At 37.4% G+C, this 24992-nt stretch overlaps 3 protein-coding genes across 10 annotated transcripts; all 3 read right to left on the bottom strand.

Moving 5' to 3' along the window:
- Positions 1–705: 705 nt before the first annotated feature.
- On the bottom strand, positions 706–10787 carry LOC103720700 (serine/threonine-protein kinase AFC3). 5 transcript variants are annotated; one of them, XM_008810545.5, is made up of 12 exons: positions 10457–10787; positions 10203–10320; positions 8297–8323; positions 8065–8221; positions 7931–7979; positions 7166–7280; positions 6926–7017; positions 6683–6830; positions 5112–5176; positions 4917–5014; positions 3624–3729; positions 706–1297 (listed from the first exon to the last, which is right to left on the bottom strand). In XM_008810545.5, the coding sequence occupies exons 1-12, from the start codon at positions 10523–10525 to the stop codon at positions 1160–1162; spliced, it is 1182 nt and encodes a 393-aa protein (XP_008808767.1). In that variant the 5' UTR covers positions 10526–10787; the 3' UTR covers positions 706–1159. The 5 variants fall into 5 exon arrangements, with proteins under 5 accessions (XP_008808767.1, XP_026665857.1, XP_026665866.3 ...); XM_026810056.4 differs by having other exon boundaries at positions 10409–10784; XM_026810065.4 differs by lacking the exon at positions 8297–8323 and having other exon boundaries at positions 8065–8240; positions 10409–10781.
- A 6091-nt stretch (positions 10788–16878) lies between these two features.
- On the bottom strand, positions 16879–19138 carry LOC103720677 (light-harvesting complex-like protein OHP2, chloroplastic). The gene is made up of 2 exons (XM_008810507.4): positions 17761–19138; positions 16879–17159 (listed from the first exon to the last, which is right to left on the bottom strand). The coding sequence occupies exons 1-2, from the start codon at positions 18324–18326 to the stop codon at positions 17045–17047; spliced, it is 681 nt and encodes a 226-aa protein (XP_008808729.4). The 5' UTR covers positions 18327–19138; the 3' UTR covers positions 16879–17044.
- Positions 19139–19349: 211 nt separating this feature from the next.
- LOC103720684 (uncharacterized) lies at positions 19350–23922 on the bottom strand. 4 transcript variants are annotated; one of them, XM_088705119.1, is made up of 3 exons: positions 23726–23921; positions 21697–22369; positions 19350–19771 (listed from the first exon to the last, which is right to left on the bottom strand). In XM_088705119.1, exons 2-3 carry the CDS (start codon positions 22278–22280, stop codon positions 19756–19758), a joined length of 600 nt encoding a protein of 199 aa, XP_088561245.1. In that variant the 5' UTR covers positions 22281–22369; positions 23726–23921; the 3' UTR covers positions 19350–19755. The 4 variants fall into 4 exon arrangements, with proteins under 4 accessions (XP_088561245.1, XP_008808748.3, XP_008808740.3 ...); XM_008810526.6 differs by having other exon boundaries at positions 19350–19792; positions 23726–23920; XM_008810518.5 differs by having other exon boundaries at positions 19350–19809; positions 23726–23917.
- Between the last annotated feature and the right edge of the window lie 1070 nt (positions 23923–24992).

The following is a 24992-nucleotide window of genomic DNA, read 5'->3' as shown; positions in this document are numbered from 1 at the left end:
GCTGTGGAAGCATTTATGGGTTCCGTCAGCATGCAGCCCTGGAGCTCTCTTGACGGCTTCAGGGTCTCCCCATGGATCTTATACAGCAGCCCCCGCACGGCGTCCGAGGGATGTGTTTTAAGTTTAATCAGACTGAACAACTTCCCGTCATCTGGACCCTATCCGGCACTGCCAAATTCTCCTATATTTTACTCAATCAAGTCCATGAATTTCATCATTATCCTCCCCCGCTCTTGATCACCAGCGGCACTTGAAATGTGTTATATCAGAGCCCTGCACAAAAGCTCTTAGAAAGTAACAGAGACGAGTAGAATATATGGAGCAACGGCGCGGTAACGGGGGAAGGACAAATTAATCAGGACATCTTATTACGATAGGCCAATCACCAAGATGAGCACCGCATGATGAATAAACTCCTTAATGTGCATGCGGTAGATAAAAATGTAAAATCAATATTTGCGCACAGTTTTCAGATGAAATCTACTTACTAAAAAGACCAGCTGATGATTATTTCATTACCATGAATGCCCCAGCGGCCCAACCCCTTCTTTTATCTCGAACAGAGAAGTTCCCGTCCAGCATCCACCACCAGTTATGTTGATGGTGGTTCAAAACATCGTGGTTCAAAAAGGTATCAGGTATCCGCCAGCATTGACGTGATCAGAGCGGAGAAATCCGGTTTAAAATTAATAACCAAAACCGCAATCACCAAACAACACATAGTTCTTTGATTTAGTTATGATGAGCACAACTAAAGATCACAAATCAGAATGGTTGGTGGAAGCCTCCACGAACCCCCCCAAGCTTCAAGCTATGTATCTCAACATTCACGGTGACAAGAAAAATCAAAAAGATTTAAAGAAAAAAAAAAAAAACTTAATACAAATGCAGCTCATAGCACCAGGTCTTCTGAAGGCCATGTGCTATTACATATATATGCAGGCATCCACTAGCATCACATACACATTGGTCTCAGGCTACAAAATCTGATGCAGTCATCCAGCAGCATGACATACACAAAGGTCTCAGGCTACAAAAACTAACACTGACGCAACGGGAAACTCCTCTTTTTTCCCGTTGTTTTTCTCCCATACAGGCATCAAAACTCTAAATAAATCACATCCCAATTCCCAAGTTAGCCACTTGTTCCTTCAGCTTTTCATGTTGAGTTTTTGAAGAAAGGATGGTGGAGCGCTTCCCGCGCCGTCAGCCGCTCTGATGGTTCAAACTTCAAAAGGCCATATAATAAATTGGTCAATGAAGCCCTGGAGTACTCCACATGCTGGGAAACCAAGTCCTGTAGGAAAGGTAGCGAAAATGACAATTCATCAGAACTCAATTAATTTTAGAGTCCTAGCAATGGAACTTTTTAAAAAATTAATTTAAACATAATTTATACAAGACTTTATAATAACAGTTTTCGCTGGTACAATATAACACAATATGATACGATTATCTTCAATCATTCTATTTAATAATCATATCATAATATATAATATTAATATACTATAATAATCTGATAATATAATACTAATATTCTAGACTAAAATAATAATTTATTTCACTACATTATATTAATATTATTATGAATTTATAATACAATAATATAATGAAAAATATTACTATATAATAAATTTAAAAAAATCATTAATTATTATATTATTTAGGTTAAATATTAAAATAAATAATTTGTAAATTAAGAGTACTTTATAATAACAGTTTTGACAGTCCAAACAATTAGATAATTTAAAGCACTATAAGATGTCTTTTGTTATTATTTTCTGATACCAAAAATGTGTTCCCAATTTGGTTACCAAGGAGCGGTTAAAGTTCCACGATATGTCAAAAATATAGTTAGCAAACAGTAAATAATTTTTTTATTAAAAAGTACTGTTAACAAAAGCTCTACTGCCCAAAACTTTATAGACAAAAGCTCCACTATCCATAGTAATGCCAAAAAAGGAGTAATCAAACAAATTTTAGATGAATGCCATACTTTATTAAAAAATATAGTTAGCAAACAGTAAATATTTTTTTATTAAAAAGTACTATTAACGAAAGCTCTACTGCCCAAAACTTTATAAACAAAAGCTCCACTATTTTTATTGACATCCTATATTACTTGTGCACCCATACAACAATTGAAAAATAAATTTGATCTCACGCTAGCTAGGTCTATAGGTTTGCATATCTTACAAACATCGGACAACATATGCTTCTTAAAGGTTACAATGCTCAACATATCTTTATTATCACAGCTGCCCCGAGAGTCAACATAGCAGCAAGGGAATTGCTATGGTGCTTCCTCCTATTTTTTTTGTCAAAAAAATGGAGACTTATCCTAACCTTTCGCAATTAGTGCAGATCCAGGAAAATCTAACTTAACCAGTTTCCAACCAGTCTCACCGTGATGACTCTCGCTCTCTCTCAACCTCCCTGGGCGCCCATTCACTTCCCCAAACACAAAGGATCCCTCCCTCTCGTTCAACATCCCCTTCCTCCCTGGGCACCCGCTCACTGCCCCAAACACAAAGGATCCCCACTCTCTCGTTCAACCTCCCCCTTCCGCACCCCCGCACCCCCTTTTTTTCTCTCAGACTCCTTCCCCAGCACCCACTCACCAACCTGCGTCATCAGGATGGATTACCACAACAGTAATCAGTATATAGAATTCTTGATCAGTTTGATTACTTAAAAATCTAAGAACGATGCAGCATGAATCATTATTACGAAACATGACATTTCACAGAGTATTATATCATTATGGTCTCAGTTTTGTGTAAAGGGCATACTATAATGGCTGATATCATACATTTGCATTTATCTAATTGCAAATTAGGCTCGCCAAACTATTGCAGATGACCTGAGTCACAAAACATAGCATAGCTGACAATAACAAGATTATAATTTGTTTACTAACTGCTACAACAACTAGGCTTCTGTTTTATCTCTTACAAGATTTCCATTACCTGATTTGTCTATTGCCGCTGAGCTTACTCTATATGATTACCAACAAATTCCCATGTAAAATTGTTGACCCCATGATGACTGATGCATCTTTATACCCTTTCCAAAAGCATTCTAATTAGTTACCGGACAACCTATAGCCCAGAAGTTCAAAAAAATACGTTTCATTTGATACAAGAATTAGAATTAAATTTTTGTGGTCATTCATTAATTGTAAGTAAAATGATTTTTCAAAAAAGAATGAAGTATCACACCCTTATTTTACCAATTACCAATTTTTCATAAATTTTACATCACCAGTTTTTTCCAATTATAAACCTACCAAATGTAACGTGCATAGCACGTGCTTTCATTTCCTGGTCATAAGACAATGCTGTGCTATGACAACCTACGTCCTAGATGGGTTTTAAAAATTGCTTTCATAACCTGATTCTCCAAACCAGATTAGCCTTCATGGATAATTTCAACTTGAAATCTCCATTATTTCCTAATCAATGGCAAGCAAAAAGAACATTAATCTGAATACAAAATCATCCAAATGCATGCTATAATGGACCCTCCGCCTTTCAATATATATGCAAAAAATGATAATGATCTAATCCAATAGATACTTGGATATCAATGAATTATTGTAATACAGCAGAACGAACACATACCTTAAGTCGATCAAGTTTCCTTACAGCCCTGATACTTTCTCTTGACACAGCACCTTCAGGCCAATTCAACCGCATCCCTCGCCTAAAATATTTTGATGTCGAGGGACTGCAAATGCCAGAAAGGAGGTATAAGATGCAAACAATTAATTCTATAAAAACTAAGCACAAATAGTAAAGTATATGCAACAACAATTGAAAAGAACAGTTTCTTGGTGTAACAGATCTTTGCTATTAAGCAGCGCAGTTATGTAAACATGAAAACCGTGACTTTATATTACGGTATATCAAAAGCAATAGCGTCAGTATCATGGTAAACTCTCTTGCTTCAAAACACAATTAGGTTCCAGATAGTTGTCTGCTGAGTTCAACAAATAAACCAATTGATTTTTGGTAGTCTACTGTATCAACAGATATCAAACCCTGATCATAAATTATGAGAAGTGCATGAGAACTCTCAGGTGGACCATGAACATACTGATCTTGGAATAAGTTCCTACAGCTGTCATATCTTGATCATTAATGCATCATTGGTTCTCATGTTTACTACAAATTGGCCAGTCCAACACATCTGTGTCACAAGAAAGGAAAGAAGGTACCAACTGCCACTAAAACGAAATCTCTTAAAGACAGCCATCCTCAAAGAATCTGGGCAGTTCAGAATGCAATGCTATCACGATAAATCACTAACTAGTATACAAAAGTGTAAACTAACTGATCTCTGAATCTCTTCAGGGGAGTCTGAATGCTCTGGCATGCTAGACATAGAAAACGGCCAATAAATAATGAACAAAATCAGACAGATAAAACAGATTGGAGATCCATTGACTCCTACAGTGTTGGAGCATTGCAAATCATAGTTCTAATCAATCACAGTGCAGTGAACTTCCATATGGTTTATAATAGTCATAGTCCAACCACATGAATAATACAACTCTCCATGTCAACAAATTCTCCCTGATGCCATACGCATGCCCGATGTCCAGGAAATCCCTAAATGTTGAGGTTGTTTAGAAACCAATAACTTCAAATTCCTTCACTCTTAAGACTAGAGCGTGCACATTGTTGTATGTCTAATCCAAACTCTCCATTTTGAGCTAGAAATTATCATAAAATGTCAACTATACAGAAAACAACACTGCAAAACAAAGCAACCTGAAACAAAAGAGTGTCAACTCTAAAGGCAATTAAGAACACCTCAAGCATGCAGATTGCAGACAAACCTATATATAAGCATATAATTTTTCATCAATACAATGTGCAATCTTCCACATACAACACATACGGAAACCTTACCTAGCTCTCTGTATCATATGTTCTGGCAATGGTCCCAAAACCCTCTCCATCATGGCCAAATGCTCCAAATTTTCATGTGTCTGAAACAATGCTTCACCCTGAAACATGCTTAGAATAAAAATATATCCATTACGGATGCGAGGCAATCCACTTATCCTCTCTAATATTAAATCTGTGACAAGTTGGCAGACTGACCAAGCATAGCTCAACAAGGATGCAACCAACGCTCCAAATGTCACAAGGATAATTCCAACCCAAACCTGATATAAGAATCATTCAATGATGATAAGATGAGGACAAGCATTAAAAAAATGATGCTGACTCATGACAAACAAATCACAACAATTTTGCAAATCAAGAAGAAAATACGACAGGAACTCAGGGCACTTGATGATCCTATAATTGAAGCAACTTTCAGTCATCAACATGAATCCAACAATATAAATTGCCATATCATACATATGCCACCCAAGGAAATTTATAATGAAGGGAAATACATGCTCCCCAACTTATTTAACTCATATAACATAAGGCCAGTCGTACAATGTCCCTTGAAAGCTTTAGTTCTATGGTTTTTGGAGTGCTAGCACATACTAAGACACGACTGAAGATGGAACGAGACCCCTTAGCATCATAAAAATAGGGTGTTACTAGTCAAAGAAGCATTTTGTACAAGAATGCTTTTATTCTCTATTATTTTGAGTGATGGACATTATAATCTAACATGTACACCTAATTCAACAGAAATGTTATACCTTTCTACTGATTTTCTTTTAGTGCAATTTTGCAATAGATGTAAGTTTTTTTAACAAGATGCATCACATTGCAACAGTCTAGTAGTTAACAAAGATAGATAAATTCACAATTACATTTATTTCTTTTGCATGAAGTGTACCTGTGTCAGATTATTGGTATTCAAGTGCCAGATGCTATGGCACAGATGAATACCTTGGCATGGCAATAGACACTCAGTGCTCATGCTAAATGCGTAGGTAACACTCCCTACAAATAATATCTAGCTTCACAATATCTGCTATACCTACACAGATGCATGAATGAACTCATGTGCATGCGCACATATAAATTCTGTTTAACTAATTCAAATTAAAGATAATAACAGGTTGGGCAATAGGGTTCTATCATGGGAGAGGAAAACATAGAGCATAAATTAGCAACAGCCATGGGGCACTACAAGAAGTACCCAAGATAAACCGAATCAAGCGAGAAATGGAAAATGAGGGAAATCAAAGTTTTCTTACTATGGAAAAGAAGGGTAAATTAAAAAAAAAAAAAAGACTTGAAAAAAAGGTGTCAAGTTCTGCTCAGAATCATAGTTTAAGACAACAGAGTTTATTCAAACAAGGAAGTGGGTAAGACTTTTTACTGAAGAGCATTCAGAAACTAGAAATCTAGGAAAGCTAAATTTGTCTAAAGGAACAATAAGACTACTGCAACAAAAGTTTTATCTCCCAATTACTATGCACAGGTCTAACTCAAAATTGATTATATGCACACAGGAAATGTGGCTCAAACTTCTAAAAAGAGATTTAACTAAAAAAAATGGAACAATTTTCCAGTTTTGTGCATAGGAACACATTGAAATCTAGCCTCCAGCGGTCTCTTATGGCTGCAGCCTTATAGCCATGAAAAGTTTGTTACTTTGTTCCCTTAAAATCACAACAGAAAACCAAGAACCTCACTTAGGAAATCCTGCATCTCAGACGAGTTTGTGAAGCCAACACTTCTATCATAAAAAGCTAATTTACCTAATATGATTTCAGGGGCCCTGTAATGCCTTGTTGAAACAATGGAGCTATGGTCCTGATTCTCAAAAGCAGTACTACCAAAATCAATCAGCTTAATGGCACTCGACTTTGGCAAGCACCTGAAGTTCGTCCCATCTGGTGAATTCCTCTGTATCATCCCAAGCATTCATTCAAAACTACTGAGTCCATGTACCTGATAGCAAAATATCATATGATTTCTAAAAATTGCATTAGTCAAAATACCTTATAGCTTGGAACCTTTACATATTCAGAAGACACAAGAAGAATGTTTTCTGGCTTCAGATCAGTGTGAATAAGGCGTAAATCATGCATATCTATGTTTTCAGAAAAGGAAAAAATAAAAAGGTTAATCCTGCCACTTCACACTGAAAAAAAAAAGAAGAACAAATAGATCTATAAGAGTGGTTAGGAATGAAAATCCAGAGAATGAAAAATAAAGGAAGCTACGAATAATCAACAGACATGCTACAGCTTCCAAAAGCTGACGTCCAAACTCCCGCACAAGTCCCACAGGAAATGGACAGTATTTATTTCTCTTTAGGAAATCATATAAGCTCGGCCCAAGCTTCTCACATACCTGATAGCATCATCAAAGTTCATTCAAAGAAAATATTTGTTTTTAGTTCTCCGGTACCATAAACAAACCTTAAAAGAACATAATATATCAAGAATTTGCAACAATCAGTTTTCCTATCTCCAAAGAGAATTAAAATTTAATTAATATTAAAAATGAATTAACCCTATCAACTCTTCTAGAGCTCCATTTAGCAATATCAGATAACAATTTATGTATGCAGGAATTCTACCCTCCAGCTACTGGGTCTTCGACAGGAAGTCTGCCAATAAAGAATGCGCCACCAAACAAATACCAACATTTTCTAGAGGAAAATGCTCTTCCTAATCCTCAATATTCATGAACTCGAAATTGATTATAAAGGCTGTGAATTGTTTAATGACCCAGTAAGAGAGGGAAATCAATCAATGAGGGGCACCCGGAGGTGTGTCAAGTAATGATAATAGTCATCAGCAATCTCGAAGTATGACTAAACTAAGGCAGCCCTTAAGCGGCACTTGCCTGATTATCTTCACCAAGGAAAGATAGTAGCATCAAGATGATATCGAACAGATCATGCTCTAGGAGATAGAAGAATGCATGTAGAGTAGTCATAAAGGCTGAATGAAATATTATAAGTCAATAACATGAATAAAGCCCAGAGCTGTACTTACAATGCATATGTGATTTCGGTAGTCAAACCACCTTCGTATCTGGACACAACTGAGAGAAGAAACTCGGAGGAGTAAAAGAACTGAAGCTTGATATCATCAATAAGCAACTTAAAACTACAAAGTCAGCCACCTACCGCTTTGATCCATCTTTATCATTCTTAGCAAGATGAGTAAGGACATCTATTTCAACCATTGCAGCATTACGATACTTGCGTATGCTACGAACCACCTTGATTGCCACAAATTCACGTGCTTCACGATCCCAACATTCCAAAACACGGCCAAAAGTGCCTGCAGTACCAATGTCTTGCTAACCAAGACAATAATGACAATATCAAGGAAAAAAGTTAAGTTTAGACAGCACACCTTCCCCCATCTTGCTAAGTATTTTATCTGCATGATTGAATGGGAAAAATGTAAATGATCTCTATTTTTTGCATCAATTTTAGAAACAAAAAAAAAATAAAAAGAACATCTCAGAACCAAAATATGCAAATGAGGGCTTCCGATGCATTTAAGCAAGATGTGAGGAGTGATAGAACATGCAGAATTCATACATGATGATATAACATGATAGAATATGATGAAGAGTTCATGCATGATGATGAGAGCAATAAAACATCAATATTAGTAAGATGTAAGAAAAATTTAAGCTTCCGATGATCTAATCTTACAGCATCATGGTTATGGTAGTAAATTATAAAATGAATGATATAAAAAAAAAATATTGAGCAGAAGTTTAAAAAGGCTCTTCCCCTTCCATGACAGTAACGCTTCTTAAAGCAGGTATTAAGGCCGTCTCTTGATGAAATGCTGAATCACAATAACCTGATTATAAAGTAAAACATAAAGATGCGTTTGGATGCACCTCTACAAATGGTGATCTTGACAACTGTCATTCTTCATGACATTTTTAAAAAAAATATATATTCTGATTTGTATAAACACATGTTTCAATATTTTTGTGCTCCTTGATTTTTTAATAGAATATTCTTCTTCCTATATGTGTTTCAAGAGGTCTTTGTGGTATCAAAAGGCATTAATATCAAAGAAAGAACACTAATTTTGTCCATTGCTCTCTTTTCTTTAAACTTGCCACGAGTTTTTACATTGCAACAACGACTAAGAATGTCATGTTGGACTGTGTCATATAACATAGATAGCAATTCTCATTGCAACAATTTTGACTTCAAGAGCTTGCAGCATTACTGGAAAGGGGAAACCATGTCAGATAATGAAAACCAGATGACGACCTCACGTTAACAAATTAAAGGACTACTACTATCACCTTTCAAATTCCTATGAGTACAAAAGCATTTTAATGGGCACTGACTTCTACATCCAAGATCACGCTGCTAACCAGGCTGGAGAAGGAATGGAACTTATCCCATCATAATTCCAATCAGACCTCTAAACTTAGGGAGGACAATACAGTACCCAGAACAGTTTTAACAACATATTTTTCATAAGTTCCCAGATCATAATGCACATAGCTCCATGGTTCAGAAATTAAATAAACCCTCCATTTCCCTATAGTCTATGAAGAAATATTGTAATCTGTTCTGAATGCCTCCAAAAGGTAACATGTTACAGTATCGTACATGACAGAAGTGATTTGTTAGTCTAAGCTTAAGTTCCTTAGCATCCTATCGAAAGAACCATCATTCAATCGGCTCCACTTCGGAGTGATGCCTGATCTTGTTCTTATAATGCTTAACAGAATATTCATCTCTTGTGTCACTTATAAATTAAGATATCACAATGTCTTTCAGTGAAAGTTAGTTAGCTATGAAGAGCCACACATATGTATCTTGATCGTAAAAAAGCAATATCTGTCTCAACCTTAAAAGCATTCAGTCATTTAATGAGCGCGTTAAATCTTTTAATGAGATTACCATGGCTCCAAGACCAAGTCCTCACTACATAAGTCAAAATAAAATATGCACTCACTTGTTGTGCTATCAGATTTTAGAAATTTACATGACGCATCCTGTTATGCATGTCACTGCATGAATTCATTCATTTAATATCACAACTCAAAGATCATACTTGCAGAAGCTAAATACACCAAGATTCGCACAGCAGCATCAAATTGGAACTGTGAAAAGATATTCTCGATTTCAAAGAGAGAAAGAAATCATTCATGAAAATAGATTTCCAGACTCTTAAGAATATTTTCTTGATTTTTTAGAGGAAAAAAAAAACATTCTTTTTCTTTTCAGGTTTCCCGATTCAAATCAAAAGATACGGGAAGCAGGACAAGAAATCTTACATCGCGGAGTGAGATTCTCCCCAAGATCGAAGACATAGTGCCCCTCCCGATCGTCATCCCTCCACGGAGGCGATGCTGCACCCCTCGTGCCGGGCACCGCCTCATCTCGGACAGCATCCTACACAGAATACATCAAGAACCATTTCCATACCCGCTCAGAATCCAACATACATTAAAACCCTAACCCTAGCCTCCCCTTCCTCTACCTCCTCGGAATCCCAACCCCTAACCCTAGCATCTGGACACGGATGGACCTCTCGTTGTTCGGGAGGCGCGACGTCCCACACGAGCCGAGGCCGCTTCCTCGTTCGCGAGCTCTCCATCCGCTCCGCTCCGATCCGCTCCAATCCCCGAGCACCAAATTCCAAATCGGGACGAAAGTTTCCGACGCTCTCGATCTCTTCTCCTGCGACGAAACCAATCGAAGAGCAAAAACCCTAGAAAACGTTAAGAAGAAGACGAAGCCTCGAGAAAGCCAGGAGGGCGAGGGGATAGCTCTCTTTTGGGTGAGGGCCAGGGGAATTTAGGGCTGGAACTTTGGAACCGGGAGAAAAGGCCGGGATGCTGCATTTATAACAATGTTCAGCGCTATGTTTCCCTTCTAGCCCCAGCTTTTGGGGCAACGACGAAGGGGCAGAATTGGCATCATGGCCCGAAAAGTACCCTATAAACCGGCTTTAGCAGTGGGCCGGGCCGGTTCAGTCGAAACGCAGCAGTACTCTATACTACGGGGTATGGCGGCGTTGCGGAGGGCAAACTAACTTGTCCATACCACTGCTAAAAATATGAATGCATGAATAAATATGCGAATAAAAATTGTGACACTTTTAAGTGAATCAAAATATGCACCATTGACCAAAAATATCTTAAAACAAAATAGGGCCCTATTGCATTATAATTGGTTGCGGATGGACCTAAATAGGACTGCAATTGGATTGACTCAACCACGACCCGAGTAGATCAGATTTTAGGCTTGTGGGTTGTAAATTAGGTTATAGTTCCAACACAATCCTATAATAGGGTTCTAATTCATCGGTTTGCTTGTTTATCAGATCTGACCTAAAGTGTTTATTGCTTGCTGCGTTGTCTAGCTCATTATACAATTTTTTACTATTTTTACATATTCGAAGAATTAGCTTGACTCGGAGATTTATTATTGGAGAGCGACTAGAGACAAGATTTTGATATCTTTACTTAGACGAAATTTTTAATATTAATGTAAAATTTTAAAATATTATTTGGTCTTGTAAGCCCTTTAATTTTGAATTAGTTATTTAGATTAAGGTTTGAACATTATTATTTAAAATTATTCCGCTATTTGTTTATGATATCATGTTGAGTTGCCATAAATGCTTGTGAGAATGGTTCTCTATGAGTATGCGGCGGTAGCCGCGACCCTGACTTGCGGCTCGGAGGCATGACAAAAGGCAACAAGGTTGTAATTTTAATGCAAATGAAGGATTCACCTTCGTATGAATTCACTATTGGATCACCAACTTTATAGATGTTAAAGCACTCCGAACTCTGCCATTTATCTGTCTATATATATCTCAAAGCGATTGATCGGTAGTTCTATAGTAGATTCATGCAAAATAAGATGAATCCTTCCTTCAAGCGAAAGATAAATCCCCTATCCAAGTAAAGGAGGGCAGTTTCTCCTGTCCACCTGATTGCAGGCTTCTAGTCGTCCGATGGGGTGTAGAAGCAGCGGTGCCAATTGAATGCTTACTTCATGAGCTGCATAGATGGAGTGGGTATAAATGACATGGCCACAACAAGAGTCAAAGTTTGACTTGGTTTTCCGACACTATGGTCATCCCTTGGATAGGACTGATCTCCAGCGACTTGTAGTCTATCAGAAGCCACCCAGTTCCCATCAAACGACTTAGATACAAATACGTGTGTTTAACGATAAACGTGGAACCAGACGGTATGAGAGTTAGGGTCCGTAAGTACGTCAAGCAGAAGATTAATCTACTTGTCTTTTTTCTTTCTTTTTGTCAACGATAATTTTAGGAATAGAATTATTATCTATTGCACGTAATTCGTGCAATTTTATCTACCGTGCATTGCAACATCATTTTCAGGCAAAGGTAGACAAAATGTACATCCTTACTCAAGCATCATTCTTAGGCAATATTCTTTTTTTTTTTCCTCTGAAGTAGATGTATCATACATATCAGGCACGAATATATCTAAAAAAAGTCAAAAAATAACAAGTCCTGAAGTGCACCGAATAATCCCCTCTCTTCTAGCCATAGAGTCTCTCCAAAATGGTTAGCCATGTAAGAGGCTATCCAATCTGTTGCCTCGTTGGTCTCATGATACACGTGTTTTATCTGCAAGGCCATTCCACTAGTGATCATAGCCTGGATGTCTCCTAGCAACGGGTGGCATACTAAGCATGCAATAACAGTCATACTATTTCTCTGATTATAAACAGCATATACTCGACAAAAAAACCAAAACCGGCATCAGTGGATGAGATACGTAACAATGAGGGCAGCAAGCATAAGTACATAGGCAACCCCTTGATCGACTGCCTTAGCTGCATCAAAAGAAGTAATATTATGAGAATCTAATTAAAGCATAAATGTTTTTTTTTGGGTTCAAAAAAAATGACACCGTATAAGTAGCATAATTACCATCAATCTTTGGCATGCTCTTGGCTGCTCTCCTGTCTCGGCAAAGGCATGGGTGCAGGAGTGCTGAAACGAGGACATAAGCAAGAAAAAGGATGGGCGCCCTCATCGAACTCATCTTCTGATCTTAAAGTGGGTTCGAATGCGGATTCCCTTGAGAGCTATAGAGCGCCGAAAGAAATAGATGGGTCTGAGTAACTTGTCCCCAATGGTCCCATATATATATATTACTTGAGTTATGTTCCACTAACTCGCGGTTACTCACGAGATTAAGGAATGCCGAGTTCAGCCCTTGTAACCGGATGCAAGGTGCGCGGAGCATCGTAACGGTAGGCTGGCCGCGAGTAATTATAAGAGGTGTCAAATGGGCCGGTATCTACCAACAATTATAGCCGTTGACATGGAGCGTTGACATCACGGTCACCAATGGGGCGGTGACGCGAGGCGTTTAAAAGGTCGTCGTTTTATCCTGGTCGTGGAACATGAGGTACAGCATCGCGCGTCTTCTTTCCAAACGGGGCTGACGTGGACGAGTGGCCGACGGTGGGGAGTTCGTTAGCAACGCAATTAATGTCCGGGTGCGACTGGACGGTCGCATGCGAGACCTGAATTTCCCACTAGCTTTCGTAGTTAATTAGAAGAGGTCAAGTTCTTGGATAGGCTAATTGTGAATGGAACTTTAAATCTTAAGCAAAACTCTAAATTGGGATTTGAATTTTTCTACCCAACCGATCAATAGTTGTTGCTATTGATGAGATGACAGATGAGTTTGGAAGACATTGTTGTAGTTAGTTATGCCGCAGATATTGAGTTTCAGAGTGGACTCGGAGATTCATGTGTTTCCATCTCTAACAAGTAATAATGGCACTGAGAAAACTGATCGGGGAGGAGCCATGCACCAATCTCAAAGGCTATAGGAAAGCTTGCTTTGTTTGCAATCATGGCGTTATATTTCCACTCTGAGGCGATCTCTCTTGGTTCTCCCAAAACATACTTCTATATAAACTAAATCTCCTTCCAATTTAGTCGGTTGACAAAATCTCTATAATATTTCGAATAACTAATATCCTTTGTTGGTCAACCATACTGAATAGCTTGATGGAGACATGACCTCCACCAAATTTTGAATCTTGAACTTGTTCCACGCCAAGAAGAGCACTAACCAACCAACCAAACGATAGCCGGTGTTCATCTTAAACTTTTCCTTCTACATCAAGTTTTAGTCTAATGTCGAATGTCAAATTCTTTTTTGAGTTTGACTTCCGCGAATTAGAATCGACACCTAAAAAAGGAAAAATCTGAGTCAAAGCAACAAGGAGGATGGTGCCATCCTTCATATCTTGGCGTGTCTTTGAACGTGCGTAGTACGCTTCAGAGTTGATAAACAAATAAATCCTTCTCCAATAGAGGTGGTTTCAATTTTTGGCACGAATTATTGCCGCTTGGGAGGAAGGGCATGATATTCTAATGATTCATTTGATTTGTGGAAAAAAAAACCATTTTTTTAAGAGAAGCTGGTATTTGGATATATGATACTTAAAAAATTAATTTTTGTATATTTGGTGGACAATAGAAAAGAGGCATATTTTAGCTTATATTTAGTTAAACATCTACTTTTCTAAACAAGTTATGTAAAATACCTGTTATGCTCTTAATGGACAAAATTTTTTTACCTCATTCTATATAAAAGTTTAAGGATATTTTTGAAAAAAAATTCTCCACTTTACGGTCAGTGAAAATTGGATTTTCTCTTGTCCCATGGGAAAACCATCTTTCTTCTTTTAGAACTCCAAAATTATGGGCCAATTTCAAATACGGCAATTCTTACTTCAAAATACATATGAGAACTGGCATAGCATTTGTTAGACAGAACACTCCTTTGATTAATTTTGTAGATGCATGGTCAGATGAATCCAACCTAATAACAACCATTGTCAACCATTATAGGTTGAAACCATGTGCCATCCGATGTAAGAAATATTGGACATCCTGTCGTCAATTTAGACCAACCTTTTAGGCCTCAGTATTAACCGAGGTGAATAACTTCAGTAAAAACCAAAGTGCCACTTTGCTCGTGCTAATAAAGATCAACAGTTATGGCAACACTGCAGTCAATGCACGATCGGCGAAATTGCCACCGCGTGCTGCTCATCGCATGCTGCTCATGAAGAACGGTTTCCACATTGTTGACGTGCAGCCGACCACTACCTTATAGTTAAGACGCGTCACGCCAAATCATGTAATGGATCAGTATTTTACCCTTTCTAAAAAGATGGCTCGACGATCCTCAAGTATCGAAGGGCCTCCCGCCGAAATCTTTTCGGCAAGTGGACTTCTCACAAGTTAGCCTCAAAGGCAACCAATTTTCCTCATCTCGGTCTCATCCGATTTCACTTAGTTTGGCTCTTACCAACATCAAAGCGAGCCAAGCAGCATCTCAGCCTCGGTTCAGAATTTAGCGGCAACACCATCCATGGTTTTGTTAACCAAAAATGTATTTAAGATGGATTAATATTTGAGAATTCTTATTACTGTTTTCGGCTAAAAGAAAAGGAAAAAAGATTGGAAATATTTACACTATTCTTCAAGCAAAATGTATCTGGTTAAATGAAATTGTGCTGCAGCATTCTTTCAGGGTGCAGAGAAAAATGTTTATCGCGTGGGTAATAATATTTACACCATTGCATTTTGTTACTCTATAGATCAACCCCATTTATTAAACCCAGGCTTCAGTTCTAAAATCTAAGACTAGTTAAATAGATCAACACCATTGCTAATTAAACCCATTTTTAAACCCAGGCTGCAACAATTCTTCAAGTCAAACAGAAGAAGTATTATCACCTTAGCAGCAACTGCACCATTGCAGATGAACCCAATTAAATCTAACAAGAAGACTCAATGGCACTTATATGAAGAATTAGCAAGTTGGTTGAACTTGAAAGAACATGGATTTTAAATCAGGCCTAGCTTATTGTCTAGTGCGAACCAAGATATGTCCTGTCCTTTGGCCAATCATGTCATCATGACAAAGGAAGATGCTTCCACTTGCTAGAGAAATTCTTCCAGGTAAGAGTAGGAAATAAGGATTGGTGCTCTGGAACCCAAGTTACATGCGCTTACAATTCCCAGGGAACCAAAATGTTCCACAGTTTATGGAGTTCTAACTCCTCCAAAGGAAACAACAAAACAGCTAATAAAGACTCCTTCTCTTCCACCAGAGAGTGATGGATTTTTCGCGAGTTCATCTTCATTACCATCTCCATTAGATGAAACAAACACAATTCAGCATACCATCTTCATTACCATTTCTTTTGGTTGAAACATACACACAAATTCATCACATTTATCAACATTTTGATCTCCTCTAGATTAAATGTCCACACCATAGAGACTAAAACAAAATCATCCTTGCAAAAATCTGTTTTTTTAAAACACTGGATCGTGCTTCTTCGAAAGCATTGCACAGTTTATTTCTTTTGGTAACATTTCAGTTAATCACTATATAAGATAATGGGGAAAAGAGCAAGCACAGAACAACCCCTGCTATGTTTGGGTGCTCTGTTATTTGTGACGAACCAGGTCCTTGAATGAATCTATGAACTCATTACTGATCAAGAATCAGGACTCCCATCTCACCTGTGTGATAAATTTTGCAATACAATCTTAACAAAAAGAGATTTCACAGGAACATGGTTAGTACAATGGTGTTAGGTATGTAGTAACAATGACACAATTATAGGTAACTGACTGCCCTTTGTTCTCGGTATCTGGCTCATAAAATTACAACTTCAATATCCTTACTTGTTTAATCTGCCATAGGATCCTTACTTTTCAATGAAGGCAATACAGTCTTGGGAATTCTTTTGTCCCGGTAGAAGGCAACTATCTGACAATATTTTTCTTTTAAGACCATGTAATCTTTGTGAGAAAGTAAATGCAACTTTACTGTGACAAATGCAGGTATGAGAAAAAAATTCACTTAACTTTGGATGTTAAAATGCAACTCTAAGCATTCTCCGCATGAACAAAGAAAGAGCAATGAAACTTTACGTTGTTAGAATTCAACAAAAGAGTGAAAATGCAATATAATGACAGTCCAAATGGTCCATTTAACAAGAATCAGTCGAATTCAAAACGATCAAATAAGATGCGTTGAATTGGACTGATTCGACTTGTATACAATTTGATGCTTACAAAGTATCATTCCAAATCCACAATCCCAAAATTGGAGAGAAGGATCGTTATCTGCTGAACAAAATCTGAGCCCGTTGCATACTCCGTTAGCAATCCAACAGCAAACCCAAACATCGCCCATCTGTAATTGTCAAACAGACAACCAGCCATGCAAATGGCTCCTTGTTAGAATACAGAAAGCAATATCAAACCAGTCCCATACCACAATTGTCAACAGTGGAAGATGATGTTGAGGGCTATTTGGCATTGCTTTTATTTCTTGTTTTCTACTTTTAAAAATAAAAAATATAAAAATCAAGATAAAAAAAATATAGTTGGTGTTATTATTTATATTTTCTGTCTTAAAAAATATTTTGTTATTTCTAGGGAAGAAATCCTTACTCTCAATATTTTTTAAAATAAAAAATTATTTTTACTACTACTGTTAATATTGCTACCACCATCATCGTCACAAACAAACATTTCTTTACGAGAAAAAAGATTGAGAAGCATAAAAAACCAGTTCAAAGTTTATAATCACCATCAGTCCTCGGCTTCCTTAAGTAACATATTGCTTAAAAATTCAAGAATAAAGAGAAACCCCGACATCCAATTGCCTGCCATCAAATCCTACTCACAAAACAGAAACACATAAAAGAACCCAAAAACAAACATTAAATTTATTAAAAGCAGTCCTTTTTTCTACAGAATTTATTTTGTTTTTGAATCAAGCACACAATTACCTGCCATTTGTGATCTCATTTTTGCTCATGAAGCCAAAGAAGGGACCCTGATCTGCCTCCTCTATCTTCTTCTGCTTAAAGTACTCCTGCAGCTCCTTGGCCACCTTCCTCTGGTACTCCAAAGTCACCACCTCCTTCGTCGCCACCGCCGCTTCCGGCGGCGTGCGAGGAGACCAGGATGGGGTGGCTGGTTTCACAGGAGGAGTGGGAGAGAGGGATGGGGGAGGAGGAGAGGGAGAAGGGGAGAGAGGAGCTGCAGGTCTCCTTAGAGGGCCCTCAGCTTTAGAGCTCTTGATAATGGTGGATGGTTTTAAAGAGAGCTTACATGGATGATGAGGAGGAGAGATTTTAATCTTTATGGAAGGGATGGAAGGAGCAATAGACATATCTTCTTCCTGTGCTCTCTCTCTCTCTCTCTCTTCTGTGTTTCTCCCGCTCTGGCTTTTCTCTGGGAAGCAGAAGGGTGGCGGGGGAACGGAGAAAGGGACGGGGAAAAAACCAAGAAAGATATAAAGAAGAAGGTTTGAATACGGAAGGTGTGGATAAGATATGGCCAAGTTTTCCATGGAGAGCTCTGAGATTTGGGTGGCGTTGTTCGTTTCCGGTCTGCTTACTATATTCTGCTATTTAGTTTAACTTGCCTTGCATGCGAACAGGACACAAGATGATGTGAATGGAGGCCGTCTCCCCAACCCATGACTAACTGCACTCCACAGGATCCAACATTGGCTGGCTCTTAAATCTCACAAGTGGTATCAAAAGGAACAGAATTACCTCTAAAACTTCACAACATGATCATGAGCTCACCCAATCCAAATTTAACCCAAATACATGCATGGTCTCATGATCCTAATCAACTCCAAGAATCTGTCCCGTACTCAACCTATTTAAATTTCAGAACAAAAACCTGAAGCATTAGGACAGGTTTTAGCACCTCTACTGAGCATCAGGATCAACATAAATTAGCTTCAGAAGCATCCTCCGGTGATTCATGTCATTCACTTACTCATGACCTGAAAATAATCACTTTGCTCTACCAGCGTGCAATTAGGTGGAAGCAACCTCTGGGGATCTTTGTTTAGTTCTGCTCTTAATTTGAAAGGTTAGCAATCGGAACAAATTGCTTCTGGAATTGAAAAAAAGAATCATTAATTTTCTAAATATTGTAAGGTTACATGATTTCCGCGCATAAGAAACACCTCGCACAAGAAATAACTCATGTTGCCACCAACATTGGCCGGAAAGAATAAATCTACCTGCATTTTTTTCCCCCAGTGTCTTCTTTCTACCATTTGATCTGAATCAGCAAATTTCAAGCTTGAAACCTGAATCCAACAGCTTATTCTCTCCTATCTTTATAAAGACATAACAGCCATAATGGTTCTTAATTTTTATATAAAGCTCTGTATTAACTGATTCTATCTGAGGAGTTCTGTCGCTTATTCTTCCTTTCTCCTCAGATGACTCAGATTTTGCCCACAATACCCTGATTCAAACGAACATGAGATCGCAAGCATTTATATAAGTGAAAACAAGAGCCAATCAATGATATCCATGGTCATCAAAATAAGTGGCAACAGACTAACACATAGTAGAATCAGCGAGCAAATAAAACATTGTGTGATAAAGGTTAAAATTAAAGATGAGCAAGATACAAGGAGATTGAGATGCCAAATTGACAAATTTGAAATCCTGAAAAAGGGATGCAGGATATCTCAAACATGGGCTGAAACAAAGGAAATGGACAATGGAGTCAGTCTCAAAATTGTTGCCTATGTTGTGATCTCCTCCCTGCGAGCAATCAGTTCAAAGAATATCTCTGTAGATGATAAAGGCAAGCAACAGGCAACTTTACTGTGGAAAGTTGTAGAACTTTGCGAGCATCTGCCTGATCACATGACACAGTTGTTCGGTAGCCAGAGAAGAGAACCAAGCCTGCCTTCTTCCGTCCATTGATCCAGTCTTATAGAAGATAAAATCTACTGAACCACACACTCACATCTTCCAATACCTTCATGTTCAAATTCATCATCTGATAAACCATCATCACTGCAGAATTTAAAATTTTCATATTGCAGCATAAGAATTGCATTTAATAAAGAAATCAGAACAGATGCATCAGAAACTAAATTGATGACTTAAAACTATTGTGTTCCATGCAAGCTAATATAATAACAAAGCTTTGTCATCAGTGTTATAATAATTGCTGTATGACTATGGGAGTGTTTCCAATATAAAGGCTTCCAATATCATGAGAAGTCGATACCTGAATGATACCTCAGTACCCAACACCGACAGATAATGAACAACAGGTCCAGGCAACAACGCCTTGGAGCTAAGCATATGCATTGGAGTAGAACCAGGAATGCACTCATAGTCCAATATGGACTCCTACCAGCATGTCATTCATTGGCAACAGCCTATATTAGAATTTACAAATATTTTTCATCCAGGACGACATACTGATACTTGTGCTAACTTCTTCAGTTATTGTACCAATTGGTCCAATTCTTAACTGTCCTCTCCCCTTTTGATATATTGATCCAATACCTCTACCTCTTCAAGAGGAACCAATCATGCTCCAGTTGCATGTGCAAACCATTCCATTGGTTTCCCATCTCAGTATCACCATCACTCATAGAATGAACATATAATAAGGGTGACAATATTACAGTTAAGGCTGAAATATCCCAACATTTGAAAAGCCAAAACCATATAATAGAAGAGATCTATAGACATATGACACCTCATAGATCAGATCTAAAACATGATTCACATAATCCCCTACGACAAGATCCATAGCCTACAAAGTAGCACCAGAAACTTGCTTGCACTTTTCATTGGTCACTTGTTAACCTTCATCAATGCTCCATCTGATTGGTGTAATCCTGTGCATAGGGACACTGGCATTATTTCTGACCAACACGATTGGTAACACTCATCATCAGACATCGTTTCATATCACCACTCAACATTTCCATTCAGAATGTCATAGATGTTACTCTTAGAAACATTTGCCCATGTATGAAATCCACGTAGCGGAACTGCTGAATCCCATGTCACATCACCAGATTATCTCAACTGGATATCTAGATTCCCATCAGTTTTATCCCCTCTTATTTGTGTCTTTTCTGCTTCTGGATATCTTGCCTCGTGACGTGAAGAGTTGTTGCCTGGGCAATCAATATCCCTCAGAACACCTGGTGAACCCTTGCCTAGACCTTCATAGATGTGCATATGCATGCATGTATGTATCTATGCATGTCTATGTCCATAATATGCACACACATAAAAACATAATATATATATGTGGACATAAATGTACACATATGTAATTATATATGTATACAGACTCATATGTGCACACTAACATTTGTAAGAATAAACAATTATGTGTTGATACATATTAAATAAATACATATTATATATAGGATTCATCATTTGAAGGGAAGTAGACTACTCAAAAATTTCACATTTCCATTTTGTCATAAGTAATTCAGAATTTTCTTTTTAAATAAAAAAAAGAATGAAACAATGAAAGGTTCATAGACAGACATAAAAAATTATATATATATATAGATATAAAATTATGCATATGGATATGATTGCAAATGGAAAGAAACCTCCTGATTTTGTCAACATGGGATCAAACACAGCTTACACATATAAATGCATGACGGCCAACCAAATGCACATTAAGAGCTATAGGCACAATTATGGACCAGGATTTACATTTTTGTGGACTATATTAGTTCCTAAAAGGATGAGTAAAATAATTGATCTAGCAAAGTTAACAAAAAGAGAAATGATATAACCAAGTCATACATGGATTGTCTCCTTCCAATCAATATCTAATGCATAAAAAATTTATAAGCAACGTGAAATATTAAAAATTCTCTCTGAAATTGTCTACTAATATTTAGGAGCCAAACATACCTGACTTCAAACTCCCTTATCTCAGCAAGCTCTTTTCCACATGCATCAGTCCACTGCACCTTCCTTCTTTCAACACAGCGAGATGTATTATTTGGCGTCTCTTCCACAGATTCATGTGCATCATCAACTTCAGTAACCACTGCTGAAGAGTCTGTGGAGGGCCATTTTAGATTGCTCTTGAGACAAGTGTTTCTTCCATTCCCATTAACAGCATCACTAATTGCTAACTTGCCCTTGTCAGAAGAGGAAGAAGAAGAAGAAGAAGAAGAAGAAGAAGAAGAAGAATCTGATAAAACTTCAGGCTGACATGCAGGACCCACTTTAGGAGGAGATGAACCATCAATTCCTGCAGGTGCACAACCAAAGCAGATGAAGGAAGCACATCCACAAGAAGATTGGTTCTTCCTTGAAGCCAGTTGAAATCCTGTCTCAACTTCCTGCTCAACCAGTTGATACTGATTCCACGGTGAAACTCTCATCAGCCTTTCTTCGTAACTCCGGCCAAGGAACAGAAGGGCAAGGCCTTTACTATACCCTGATGCTGAAGAAGAAAAAAATCCTCCTCCTTCCACAGTCAATAGCATTTCCACTGCTCATCCAGACTGCATAAACCAAGTTTTTTTTTCTAGGCCCCCAAGTAGCAACTCTTCATTTTATCCATCAATACTCCACACTGCATGCAAGCCCACATAGAAAACAAAATCAATTACGCTTCTATCAATCTTTTATATAATGCATATAGTTGAAAACATCACGTTTCCCATCTAAATAATATTCAACCTTTTATTCCTCGAAGTGTTCAAAATAGCATTGTAACTGTAAGAAGTGAGATTGTCAACAACTTGATGCTGATACCAATTGATCCCAGATAGGATAATTTTGAGGCTAAAAAACCAGTTGATAAGATGCTCTTTTTCAATGGGACTAAAACTCAGCATGAATTTAAGAAGCCAACATCTATGATGTTGGTTAGTAATATGGATCCCTGATAAAATTCCTTCCATTACTTTTTTCTTGGATATTTTGCACTCGAAAATTGATGCTTAAAATCTTCCTGCAAATTCAAATCCTTCGATTCCACTTTTTTAAGTTCAACAAAGGTTGCTCGATATCAAAGCCTTAAGTTGCGAGTCAAAATTTTGTTGACACATATATAGCATCAAACAAATAAGTTGTTTCAAGAGTATTATATGGGCGTGCAAATTAATTGAAAACATGCAGAAGAATTTATTATACAGATGCCATTGAATGAATATCTGAGTAGTTAAGACAAGCTCTCTCAACTATGGCACATAAAGTATATTAAACTATACTTCAGTTGACCAGAAATTCAAGGCTCTCTCTCTCTCACACATAGCACTGGTAGTTGAATAGGAGAAAAGGATCTTCCATATTTCTAATAAATCCAATGAATTTTAAATAATTAAAAAGACTATGCAGAGACTTGTGATTGCCTCTCCTGCTTTGACATTTATAAGGAAATTCATTAAAAAGTGGAAATAGAAAGGGTCTTTTTTTTTCTCAGAGCAAAGCGGAACCTTTGTTAATGAAATGGAATCTGAACTAGAACTACAAGGATAGATTTTTTTTTTTTTTTATCTGATCAAGAATCGGTTTCAAAAGAATAATTTTCACGATATTTCTCAAATCTTTGAGCGATAAGTAAAATTAAAATCCGCGGATTAAAATAAAGATCAAACGCGATCTCCGATTCGGCCCAAAGAGGAGAAAAGAAATCCTTTTGAAGTAAACCGATCCAATGTGATTTCTATTTTCTTGAAAACATGCAACAAGGAAACTGAACTGAACTGGGCCGTTATTAAATATAAAAGAAAAAGGTGAAGCAAGAAAGCGGCGATCAAAATGTAGAATAAAAGCACATTCAACCGATCGGAAAGACTAAATCCGCTCCCTCTTTTCCAACTTAAAACCCCGATCTTAGGCTTCCGCTAACCCTTCTACACCAAAATTATGCCCCAATAAAAACTTATAGAAGAAAAATGGAGAAAAATTGGAAAAGGCATCGCACCTGGAGGAGATCCCTGATACGACGAAATTGGCTGCGGAGATTTGGCGGCGACGATATACGCGCCGCAGAAATCGCGGTTTTCTCTGATTCGAGATCTCGGCGTCCGGATCCCAGACTAGGACGGAAAATAAGGAAAGGAGGGGTAAGACTCGGAGGTTCCCTTAAAGCGCGCTTCAGATCGGCGAGGAATTGGGCCAACTGCAACGGAGCTATGCGGGCGTGCAGAAAGCGTACATATTGTCGGCAATCTAGTTGCCGATATGTCGTTACTCGAACAAAGTTTATGGATAACCCCCTTTGTTCTCGATATTATTAGAGTACGTCGCAGCGTTGGTAATGTTATGTTTAATGGAGGGTCATGTGTAAAATATCTTCCAGTTGATGAATTGACGTGTCATGTAATGGTGCTTCGTTAAACAAAATTTACATATAACCCCTTTACTTCTCCATATTATCAATAAAGTATGTGATTTTTTGTAGGATTTTAGATTTAGAAATATGATTTTTTTGGAGAAGAGATAGACGGAAGGTGAAATCAAGAGAGAACATAATATCTAGCAAAGTTATAACCAAAGCTACCAACCATAAATAACTATATCAGATTTTAAAGAATGTAATTGTGGCCACAAAAAGTAAGATCACTGCCATTGGCTACATTCGTAAGCTAATTCGTTGGTTGATATTCTTCCTCATAGTTGGAAGATTTGGACATGCATGAGGGAGTCGCAAATGAATAGGATAAATGCATGGTTCAAATATCTATGACGAGATCAAATATCTACCATCGGTTGTTAACTCCCTCTGTGCAAGATTTCAGATACTTTGAAAGCAATATGATATCTTAAAGAAATTTATATACAAAAAAAAAAAGCAAATAATAACTGATCAGTTATCTTTTTCTTAAGAGGCAAGTTTGATGTAATTCAGAAAATTATTTTGACGACGTAATTGGCTATAATAATTTCACATCTAACCCCTTGACATAGTTAATATTACATATTTGTACGTAATTATCACATGCTTTTTAGATAATGTTCTGAAAGAGGTCATACATAAAGCACAGAAACAAATTATTCAAGAGAATCCGACAAAACTATTTATTGACATTAGCTGAATGATTATACACATCGACCCCCTTTGTAGAAAAAATATTGTATATGAAAATTTTTTCTGATTTCTTGTTTAAAAACTAGGAATTATCACGGTATATTTTCAAGATAAACTTTAAATGAATTGTGGTTGTCCCTTTCTAAACAGATTTACTTAT

Source organism: Phoenix dactylifera, chromosome 9 (genome assembly GCF_051530095.1).
Source record: "Phoenix dactylifera cultivar Ajwa chromosome 9, Ajwa_hap1_PhDact_Kaust_v1.1, whole genome shotgun sequence".
Taxonomy (NCBI): domain Eukaryota; kingdom Viridiplantae; phylum Streptophyta; class Magnoliopsida; order Arecales; family Arecaceae; genus Phoenix; species Phoenix dactylifera.
This window is presented reverse-complemented; position numbering and strand designations above follow the sequence as displayed.

What these genes read in the sequence shown, in the direction of transcription:
- LOC103720700 (XM_026810056.4), bottom strand. Translation starts at nt 10,525, where the DNA reads ATGGAGAGCTCGCGAACGAGGAAGCGGCCTCGGCTCGTGTGGGACGTC. An exon ending in ACTTAGCAAGATGGGGGAAG is followed by an intron (nt 8,222 to 8,296) that starts GTGTGCTGTCTA and finishes TTGGTACTGCAG; the next exon opens with GCACTTTTGGCCGTGTTTTG. An exon ending in ACCGAAATCACATATGCATT is followed by an intron (nt 7,281 to 7,930) that starts GTAAGTACAGCT and finishes TGATGCTATCAG; the next exon opens with GTATGTGAGAAGCTTGGGCC.
- LOC103720677 (XM_008810507.4), bottom strand. Translation starts at nt 18,326, where the DNA reads ATGGAAAACTTGGCCATATCTTATCCACACCTTCCGTATTCAAACCTT. An exon ending in AATGAGATCACAAATGGCAG is followed by an intron (nt 17,160 to 17,760) that starts GTAATTGTGTGC and finishes TGACAATTACAG; the next exon opens with ATGGGCGATGTTTGGGTTTG.
- LOC103720684 (XM_008810518.5), bottom strand. Translation starts at nt 22,280, where the DNA reads ATGCTATTGACTGTGGAAGGAGGAGGATTTTTTTCTTCTTCAGCATCA. An exon ending in ATAAGGGAGTTTGAAGTCAG is followed by an intron (nt 19,810 to 21,696) that starts GTATGTTTGGCT and finishes TAAATTCTGCAG; the next exon opens with TGATGATGGTTTATCAGATG.